Raw genomic sequence first — 11,379 nt, forward strand, 5'->3', positions numbered from 1 at the left:
CTTGTCTTTACTCGTTTTATGTATCCTATATATAATTTTATGTCACACAGAACAGCAAGTTATTAGCTAATAATAAAGACTGCAAATTTGCTGAAGAGTTCTTGTTCTCCCGGTTACAAATAATCCCATCCACTACTAATAGCGAGATTTTTTTAAAGCGGAGCAGGATGTCAAACCGGCCGACTGGGAGCCGGAGAGACACCACAGGACATTTTAATTTCTACTGGCGTGAATATAGTTTGATAGCACCCATTACAAAATATTACACATTTGAATTCCACAGAGCGAAATACAGAGAAGTGTGATGGAAGAATGCTGTGTGAAGAGGCGTGGCACTGCACTTTGGCACATTTAAGACCAAATAACATGTCTTACGTTGCCTCGATCATATATATTTTATGTATCAGACTCTTCAGAAAGATGTGCGCTACAAAATGAAGGTATTTTTGAAAAGTCGATTTTTTAAATTTTTGGCGTCCTACCTCTAACGCTCGAGGGATGGGGAGCACCACTAATATTGGCCCGGTTCGGAAATATCGTAGATCCGGACCTGATGCACAGAGCAGTCTAAGTTGTAGTGGGGAGGTGGTAGCCTCCATGTGACCCGTGTTTACGTTAAGTGATTTTGCTGTTTCCTCTTCTTTAATTTCTCTCACGTCAAATGAAAACAAAACGGATTTCTGTGGTTGGGAGCTAATGAGTGAATTAAAATACATACTCATAATTACGGAAGGCTAAAATAAGTTATTAGTTTCAGATTTTATTTTGTTTCTACCTTTCTGACAGCCAAGCGTTAATTGCCTTGCAGAACAATGAAGTTATCTTTGTCGGTTTGTTAAAGAAATTTGACTTTTATTAATCTTTTCTGCTGAGGCAGTCAATTTATTTGAAACAAAGTGTTTAATTCCACACTATTACCTAGTTTCAACTGTTCGCTCCATTTCAAGTTCACGTTTTCATCGTCTAGCACGTATGGCATTATGCCATAATAAAGAACCAAACATGAGATAATGCGGTACTGGTACTCTAAGAAAATTTACATCTGAATCTGGACATACGAATGTGCACTTTAAGCCGAATTATGCATTTTAGTAGGGTTCACAAAATTCCCATGCTCTTGGAGTATCCTCTAACGTCTTGTTTCTTTTATGACATAATGTTTTACACGTACGAACGTACGGGCTTCCTGCGTCATCGTAGCTGCGCAAGCACGGCGACGCCCGTCATCTGGCGCAACTGCTGAAACGAATCTATTTCTAACAGGTCGCGGGAAAATATTCTGAATGGTTGTTTGAAAAGCGTTACTTTCAAGTAAAGTAAATTTCCTTTTACACAAGATGAACTCAGTGCGCGAATGTCCGACGAATTTCTTAAACCACAGAGCGTTTGACTCTCATTCAAAATTCAAATCTTTGAGAACGACCATTTAGAATATTTTCGAGCCCAGAACATCAGACACTTGTGTCGTCGTTAAAAAATTTACTGGCACATTTGTGTGATGTATCTTAAAGTGTAACACGCGCAAAAAAGATCGACATTAAGTATGAAAGCCTAGCTTCTCTTGCAGCTTATTAATCGTAGAGGCCAATATTATAGGGTAAGTGAAAGATTTTCTTTTCTTTTAGTAACACTATGTATATTAATTTAAACCATTACATTTCCCTATTTGTGTGTTAGCGCTACTTAATAGTGATGTTGCTATTGGCTGACTACATCACGTGTCCTATGCTCTGAATATCCGCTGTCATCGGCTGGCGAGATCGCCTGACATGAGACAAAAGCCCATCGCAATCACGATTTCAATTATTCTGAAAGTAACATGCGGTATCTGCTGGAATTCAAATTTATACTTTCGTGATACGAAATATGCTGTGTACATGTTGTTGCTGCACATCAGACATCTTTCCAAAATGTGTTTTTCCCCCTGAGTTTAGTTTTCTAAAGTGCCGGGAAATTCTACGCCCGTGTATAAAACCACAACTATTGAAAGGATTGATAAATTTTACAATTCCGAGGAAAAGTATACTGTTACTTAACACGGAAGTGTAATTTCACCCAGGAGAAAGTGTATTTTTAACCGGGAAATCCGGGAAAAATTTGGGAATTTTTTTTTCCTCGTCCACGTAGACACCCTGTTCTCGTGTCGCTGAAAAAGTGAGTGAAGTAAGTGCTAGTGTCAGTTGTGTCGAGAATCAGCTGAAGTATTTAAAACTGGTCAAAGCTGCAGGGCCCGATGCAGTCTCTCTCAAATTCTAAATTGATAAAATTATTTAATTGGATAGATAAAAAATCTACTCACCAAGTGGCGGCAGAACACACACGTAAGACTGTAGTGATTGGCAAGCTTTCAGAGCCGGTGGCTCCTTCTTCAGGCAGAAGGGTGGAAGGGGAAGGAAGAAGAGTGAAGGGAAAGGACTGGAGAGATCTAGGAAAAGGGGTAGATTTTGGGAAAGTCATCCAGAACTGTGGGTCAGGAGAGATTTACTATACAGAATGAGAAGGAAAGAGTCTCTCCTTCTCATCCCGTACAGTAAGTCTCCCTCGAGTATTAATAGTATCTTGCAGATACTATTAACCTCAGACTTTTTGCAGAGGACACAGTTATCTGTAGTGAAGTGCTGTCTGAAAGAAGCTGCATAAATATACCTTCAGATCTTGATAAGATCTCAAAGTTATGCAGAGATTGGCAATTTGCTTTGAATGTTCAGAAATGTAAAAAATATGCACTTGATAAAATGGAAAAAAAACCAAACATAGTGTCCAATGACTGTAATATGAATGAATCACAGTTGGAATTGGCCAGCTCCTACAGGTACATGGGTGTAACACTTTGTAGGAACGCTAAATGGAATGATCACGTAGGCTTAGGTGGGTAAAGCTGGAAGTAGACTTCAAGGTAGAATACTGGAAAAATTCAGTCAGTCTACAAAGGAGATTGCTTTACAATTCACTCAGGCAACCCATTCTGGAATATGAGGTGTGTTCAAAAAGAAACTGAACTTTTGCTGTATCAGCTTTATTGCTTATTGTACAACATTTTAAGCACTGCCCTCTTCAAAATAGTCCATTCTACTGGCAATACACCATTTCCATTATTTCTTCCAGTTCTGGAACACATTTTGTGGGGTGGCACACAGGTTTATTGTCGTATTGTCCTGTATCTCCTCTACTGTTTGGAAATGACATCCTTTCAATGTGTTTTTCATTTTGGGAAACAGGAAAAAGTCTGATGGGGTTAGGTCTGGAGAATATCATGGATGGGGCACAACGGGAAGGTGATGTTTTGCTATATAGCTGCAGACAAGGAGTGATGCGTGAGCTGACACTTTGTCATGATGCAACATCCAACTCTGGTTTCCCACAGTTCAGGCCTCTTCCTGCACACAGCATCCGTCTAGCACTCTAGGATGCCCTGGTAGACTTCCTTGTTTACCACCTGACCATGCGGCACAAATTCATGATGGATAATGCCTTAGTAGTCAAAAAACACAACCATCACCACCTTGGTCTTAGACTAATACGCGCTCCCCCCCCCCCCCCTCCCCCCCTTGGTGACCCTTTGCCCACCCATTGGGATGACTGCATCTTTGTTTCAGCATCATAGCCATACGCCCATGACTCGTCACCTGTTATGATGTTCTTAAGAAAGTTTTCACTGTCATTAACAGCGGCAAGCAGTTCCTTGCACATTTCAACATGGGTGTTTTTCATCTTCAGTCAACAAACACTGTGCGAATTTTGCACTGACGTGACGCATTTCAAATTTTCCACCCAAAATTTGATGGCATGATCCTACGGTGATGCTCACCTCCTCAGCAACTTCCCGGACAGTTAAATGACAATTTCCGCAAATCACAGCACGAACACCATCCACATGGCCATTATCTGTTGATGTGGAAGGACGTCCAGACTTAGAATTGTCCCAGTCAGACATTCTGCCCCGTTGAAAATGTTTAAAGCACTTTTAGTTCTGTGCACGACTCGTACAGCCCTCCTCGTATGCTTGGCAAAGCGCGCACACACACACACACACACACACACACACACACACACACACACGGTGTCTGATCACTGACACTGTAGCAATCTATCCTTCCCATAATATTGTCATCATGGCATCCTGGATTTCCTCGTCTGATTTTGTTCGGGATATGGCTCTGGTGTGATTCTTTTCAGTATTACTATCTGTGCATGATGATCTGACAGGCCTTTTTTCTCATAGTATGAAGATCAACAAGAGAAAAATTTACAAAGATATTTTCTAAGCTCATGCTGCTGTTTCCCTGAACTTTAGATGGAAAGTACTGCTTGTTTCAGGTTGTAAAATTCAAGTAAATCCATAAACATTTTTTCTCTGGTGAATGTCAGAATGTTTATTTTTTAATCCTCATACAAAATTAACTTCATGCAATTTTAAGACATTGTTTTGATATGTAAACTCTTTTGAAAAAACATTGCATTTGGCACAAATAGCCACTTTTCCCTTCTGCAACTATCTGCTTACATAGAAATTTGCACCCCTCCAAAGGAACTCGTCATGCTACACTGATACATAAATCATGCTCTGAGGTACAAATGATGTTAGTGTCAAAATATATACTACCAGGGGTAAAATGCAACACACTTGAGGACAGTGTCTTTATTGACAAGTGAGATGACAGATAGTTCATCACTGTGGGAGAATTTGATAGCAAATTAAGACCAAATGAAACAAGTCACAGTAAAGGGTGCCCAAACAGTCGCATTGGTATACAGTGTACACAACCCACCTCTTTGCCCCCACCCCCACCTCTGACGGCAACACAGGTGTGAATTCTTGAACACAAATCATCATAAAGGTGCCAGATGGCATCCTGCAGTAATGTCCCAGTTATCTTGCACTTTTTTTTGTGATGTTTCTTACAGGCTCCAGACAACTAGTAAGTTCAGATATCATGATGTCCCAGACATGTTCAGTTAGCAAGAGGTTTAGTGATCTTGCTGACCAAGGCAGTTGCTGTACACTACGAAGAGCACATTGCATCATAGGAGCCATATGTGGACATTGTCCTGCTAAAAAAGCATAAGACTTTCTATCAAAGAAATGACAGTAGCACAGAGATAAAAACCTGCGCACTGTTGTGGGCTCTGGTTACTTTACTCTGCAGAAACACGAAATTTGTCTGCAACATGTGCCCACATTTCTTCCCTGGACGATATTCCATTAGCCGCTGCTGCTGCCTGCCTGCACAGTCCATCAATCTTGACATGCTTATGTATAGAGTGATTATGATTAAAGTTAAACTTTCAAAACACTGTAGAAATAACACCACTGGTCAGAATGACATCAAATTGCAACGGAATATTGTCGGAGAAGGGGAGAAACATACGGCAGGAGAAAAATAAATAGTTACGAAATGTAACAATAGATGGTGCTGTATGTGTCAGTATACGTAAATGGAAACATTTGTCACACACACGACCCATTGAAGTATAAACACACCGCATACACGGCTTTTCCTCCTTTCGCATCTGTGACGTCTACCGTGACTGTCTCAATGCAGGATCGCACTCTGCTTTTAAAGCTGTATTACAAGAATGATGACTGTGCACACATTTCTCTACAGAAGTTGTGGAGAGTTGAGTGTTTGAAAAAAGACACTGGTCCGATGACTGCCGTGGGTCTGGAGAAAATTATTCGGAAATTCGAAAAGATGGGTTCTTTTGGTGTACAACCTGGTAGGGGGAGGAAACGAATTGGTTCATCGTCAGTGGAAGCAGTGGCCACAGCAGTGCAGGAGGCGGCGAGTGGTGGTGTGCAAATGTGTCGTGAATGGAGAATTGCCCAAACATTAGACATACCCATGAGCATGGTGCCTAAAATCCTAGGAAATATCCTTCTTTGCTATTCATTCAAAATTACCCATATGCACAAGTGGCTTCCTGTTGACCTGCCAGCAAGAGAGACCTGCTTTAGAATTTCTTGTTGCAAAAAACAGTGGACAGCATATTTTTGTGCCAGTCGCACAGAAATTAATAATCTGATTTGATTTTGATTGATGCTTTTTATGTGGTTTTTGGTCTCAGGACAATTAAAAACTGATTTTTCCCATTCAATGTGATATGACCTTGCTTTGGTGGATGGGCTTATGTTACTAACGATATCACACCTGTAGACCCATGCACACTTAGTAGTACAGTTTGTTTAATGTCAGACTTATACCTTAGACATTGTTGTATGATTCATTGTCATTTGTAGTCGACCACTATTAAATTATGATGCTTACAGTGCCATCTATTGCTATATTTTGTAACTATTTATTTTTCTTCTGTCATATGTTTCCCCCCTTCTCCAATAATATTCCATTGCAATTTGTTGTCATTCTGACCAGTGGTGTTATTTCTACAGCGATTTGAAAGTTTACCTTTAATTATAATCACTCTGTTCTATGCGGACATCCAGAACATGGGCTATAGAGGCAGGAATGCTCCACAGACCATTGTTGAAAGCAGTGACAGACCATCACTACATTGTGTCCAACATATGCAGCAGCTTCCTATAGACCCACAATGTGACCTCATTCAAATGGCTGAAGCAGTTTTCCACAAGAGTACATACTCACCAGTGGGGCATGGTTGTAGCCTAGAATGAATGTTGCAGATAGGCCTCCTGAGCACCATCCAAGCAGTGATGATCATGACAAATGAATCACTAACACTGCAACCCCTGTTGTTGTTGTTGTTGTTGTTGTTGCAGCAGCTTTATTCATCCGTAGATCTCTTTTTTTTACAAGGATATAGGACATGTCAAAGTATTAACAAGTTTAGACTAATTTAAAATAAGCTAATTTGTATACATATGTATTTACAGACTTCTAGTTGGAGACAATGATTAGATTTACTTCTGGTATACAATACTTAGGTGTTAGTACTGTGCTATGCATAGCTTGGGGGTAAGTATTTCTAGAAAGGAAAAAAGGAAAAAAACATAAAGTGAAGGTGTTATGTGGAATGTTGGATGTTTTAAAATAATAATTATTATTATTATTATTTATTTGTATAACATTTTTTATCAAACCTACTCTGTTTTATCTAAGTAATCCTTCAATGTATAAAATGTATTGCATAACAGGTACTTTTTAGCTGCCATTGTAAATAGGTGTAATTTTGCAATTTCTTTAATCTCTTTTGGTAATTTATTGTTCAGTTTTATTCCTTAGTAGAAAATGCTGTTTTGAGTTTCATGTTTATTTTTTCTTAGTAAGTGTAAGTTGAGTCTATCTCTTGTAGCATGGTCATGGACAGAGCTGTTTGTGCAATAATTACCAATGTTATTTTTTGTGTGTCCAACTGACTGGTAAATGTATTCACATGGAGCAGTTAAAATCCCCAATGTTTCGAACAGATCTTTACAATGAGCTCGATTATTATTTTTGGTTATTATTCTTATGGCTCTTTTCTGGAGTTTGAAAATTGTGTTCATATTTTGTGTGTTTGTTCTCCAAAAAAGAATGCCATAGCTAAGAACTGAGTGTACATATGAATAATATGTAACTAAAAGGCACTACATGTAGCATTTTTTCTCACAAAGTATTAACAGTTCATCCACTTTACCTTTTATTCCCCTAACATTTTGATGAAATGAGCTTACTGCACCTTCTGATCTGCACCACCAAAACATATGGCTTGTCAGCAGTCATCAGTGCCCTTTCAAGTCTCATATGAACTCTCCTCCCAACATTATCAAGGCGGGCTTGATCATAATGCTGGAAAAGTTGTAAAAAGTGAACATTAAGTGGTCTGTGTTTGAGTATCTATTCTGTCCAAGGCACGGCCTATAGTGTAAGCTCAGTCCCTACCAACAATATTATTCCCAGTTTCTCCCACTGTTGATACCTAATCCTCTTCTGTAAAATCTTTAAATAAAGTCACCAAGTATTCTGTTAATAACTTATGCTTGTTAATGATGTTGGGTGTCTGCTGAATCTCACCTGCTCCTGCAACACTGGAAGCCCCTATCCACAAGAATTTGACAGGTGGCTAAACCTACTCTCAGCATTCAAAATAAGTGTTGTGTAGGACATCCTCTTACTAATGAACATTCTGCTGCCTGCCAGTTCCCACTTTTCCACTCCTGCCCTCTGTAGCCACCCCACTTCCTGTCTAGCTTCCCTCAACTGTGCCTGAACAGCACATATTTCCACTCCTTGCTCCACCATTAGTCTATTCCTACTATGTCTTCTATCTCGTGCAGCTCCAGCCCCAGTAGAGGGTCTTGCTAGATGCCCCACTACTTTCCCATTACATTCACTCCAGTGAAACCACTTATTACACAACTTGCAATGTACCCCACAACTCAGTGAGTCATACGCTTCTCCCTCCCTGGTAGAAAACCTCTTAAATATTCTAAACTGGATATGCTGTGTTCTTTCCAAATTTAGTGAATTGGGTAAGAAGCCTTTATTACTGTCAGTGAAAATCTCATTAACTGATCTTTCTAAATCTATACTTGATTTTCTGTTTATTGCAATCTTTGTATCATATGCCAACAAAACGAACTTGACATGTGGTTGTGTTAGTGAAGAAATGTCATTAATATACACAAGAGAAATTGTGGCTAAATTGCAAAAAAAATGCTTGTATTGTTGTAGGAGGTTCAACGTGGGGTATAAACGGTGACACTGGCGAGCTGGCTGACATGCATACCCTGGGAATATGGGAACCTCTGAGTGTGAAACTTCAGGTCTACAAAACAGCAGTTGAGGTATGTTAACTATACATCCTTCCTCCCCCTCCTCCTTGCTGTTGTTCAGTATTATTATTTTGTTGTGTTGTATTTACAGACGGCGATATTGCTGCTCAGAATTGATGATATTGTCTCGGGGTCAAAGAAGAAGGATCGTGATAGTGAAGTCAAGAAGACTGCTGAACCAACAGAAGAATCGATCAAAGAATGAAGACTTGTTTTTGCACAGTTTGGAATGCTAGATTTCCTGCCAGAAGGTTCTAATTCCTGGTACTGCTTTCTTAGCAGTCTCGTACAGCATGAAGGAGGACTAATTCAACTTAATTTTTATTGAATTTGCTTAATAACTGATTTTGATTTGTAAGAAGTTGCAGATTAGCATTGTTCGAAATTGCTTGGATGTAATTTAATGAAAGATGGGAACAGACTTTTTAAAAACCACTTTAACCCTGCTTAACATCAACGAGTTGAGTTATTGAAATGTAAGTTGAATTTACATGGCAACATATTACAATAATAAAATTTTCTCACATAAAAGGATGTGCTTCATTGTGACAACCTGGTGTTTGTGTTGTGTATACATAGTAAGATAAATTCTGTGTGTCCTATAGGTGAAAACATAATTAATATTGCAAGAATGAAATTTTTAAACTGGGCTTTTACCTATGGTTTCATCCATGGAAGCAGACAGAACATACCTCCTTCTCACCCTTGTCTGTCTGTACTGGCTCTATGACCATTCCCACATACAGCCCTTGGAACACATCCCAACACGACCTGTCCCAATTCTCTAAAGAATCAACTTCTCATATATAAAATAGCTTCAAACATCTGGTTACAAATAAGTTAATGTGTTACATATATGACAATAAGAATGTAAGTGAGGAAAGGTTTGAAATTATGCTTAAAGTAAGTTGGAAGTTGACAAGCGCTCTCATTATGAAAGATCAGGTGAATACAGTCTGTGTAATTTTAGCACCATTTTAATCAGAAGCTAGTTTTTCATGCATTTAAACATATATGATGACATGCCTCCTGAACTGTGTGTCGTACGATGACTTAATTTTTTGGGTACTTTCAGGAAACATTCCTCATACAAAGAAAGAAAATATGTTATGTGGACATGTGTCCGAAAATGCTTACTTTCCATGTTACTTCTCTTCAAATCACATTAATCATGGAATGGAAACACACAGCAACAGAACGTACCAGTGTGACTTCAAACACTTTGTTACAGGAAATGTTCAAAATGTCCTCCGTTAGCGAGGATACATGCATCCACCCTCCGTTGCATGGAATCCCTGATGCGCTGATGCAGCCCTGGAGAATGGCGTACTGTATCACAGCCGTCCACAATACGAGCACGAAGAGTCTCTACATTTGGTACCGGGGTTGCGTAGACAAGAGCTTTCAAATGCCCCCATAAATGAAAGTCAAGAGGGTTGAGGCCAGGAGAGTGTGGAGGCCATGGAATTGGTCCGCCTCTACCGATCCATCGGTCACCGAATCTCTTGTTGAGAAGCGTACGAACAGTTCGACTGAAATGTGCAGGAGCTCCATCGCGCATGAACCACATGTTGTGTCGTACTTGTAAAGGCACATGTTCTAGCAGCACAGGTAGAGTATCCCATATGAAAACACGATAACATGCTCCATTGAGCGTAGGTGGAAGAACGTGGGGGCCAGTCAAGACATCACCAGCAATGCCTGCCCAAACGTTCACAGAAAATCTGTGTTGATGACATGATTGCACAATTGCGTGCGGATTCTCGTCAGCCCACACATGTTGATTGTGAAAATTTACAATTTCATCATGTTGGAATGAAGCCTCATCCGTAAAGAGAACATGTGCACTGAAATGAGGATTGACACATTGTTTGATGAACCATTCGCAGAAGTGTACCCGTGGAGGCCAATCAGCTGCTGATAGTGCCTGCACACGCTGTACATGGTACGGAAACAACTGGTTCTCCCGTAGCACTCTCCATACAGTGACGTGGTCAACGTTACCTTGTACAGCAGCAACTTCTCTGACGCTGACATTAGGGTTATCGTCTACTGCACGAAGAATTGCCTCGTCCATTGCAGGTGTCCTCGTCGTACTAGGTCTTCCCCAGCCGCGAGTCATAGGCTGGAATGTTCCGTGCTCCCGAAGACTCCGATCAATTGCTTCGAACGTCTTCCTGTCGGGACACTTTCGTTCTGGAAATCTGTCTCGATGCAAACGTACCGCACCACGGCTATTGCCCTCTGCTAATCCATCCATCAAATGGGCATCTGCTAACTCCGCATTTGTAAACATTGCACTGACTGCAAAACCACGTTCGTGATGAACACTAACCTGTTGATGCTACGTACTGATGTGCTTGATGCTAGTACTGTAGAGCAATGAGTCGCATGTCAACACAAGCACCGAAGTCAACAATACCTTCCTTCAATTGGGCCAACTGGCGGTGAATCGAGGAAGTACAGTACTTACTGACGAAACTAAAATGAGCTCTAACATGGAAATTAAGCGTTTCCGGACACATGTCCACATAACATCTTTTCTTTATTTGTGTGTGAGGAATGTTTCCTGAAAGTTTGGCCGTACCGTTTTGTAACACCCTGTATGTGGATACTATCTGCATACTGTTGTGAATAGTTGGTAGTAA

The 11,379-nt window shown here is 40.2% G+C and overlaps 1 protein-coding gene across 1 annotated transcript in view; it reads left to right on the forward strand.

Annotated features, from left to right (window-relative positions):
• The window catches only part of LOC126094883 (T-complex protein 1 subunit gamma-like), a 49,667-nt gene extending 40,405 nt beyond the window's left edge, over positions 1-9,262 (forward strand). The window contains exons 11-12 of the mRNA XM_049909520.1: positions 8,631-8,743; positions 8,823-9,262. Of these exons, the coding sequence (XP_049765477.1) occupies positions 8,631-8,743; positions 8,823-8,936 (227 nt within the window). The 3' untranslated portion in view covers positions 8,937-9,262. The remainder of the gene's footprint in view (positions 1-8,630; positions 8,744-8,822) is intronic.
• The last annotated feature ends 2,117 nt before the right edge of the window (positions 9,263-11,379 follow it).

Source organism: Schistocerca cancellata, chromosome 8 (assembly GCF_023864275.1).
Source record: "Schistocerca cancellata isolate TAMUIC-IGC-003103 chromosome 8, iqSchCanc2.1, whole genome shotgun sequence".
Classification (NCBI taxonomy): domain Eukaryota; kingdom Metazoa; phylum Arthropoda; class Insecta; order Orthoptera; family Acrididae; genus Schistocerca; species Schistocerca cancellata.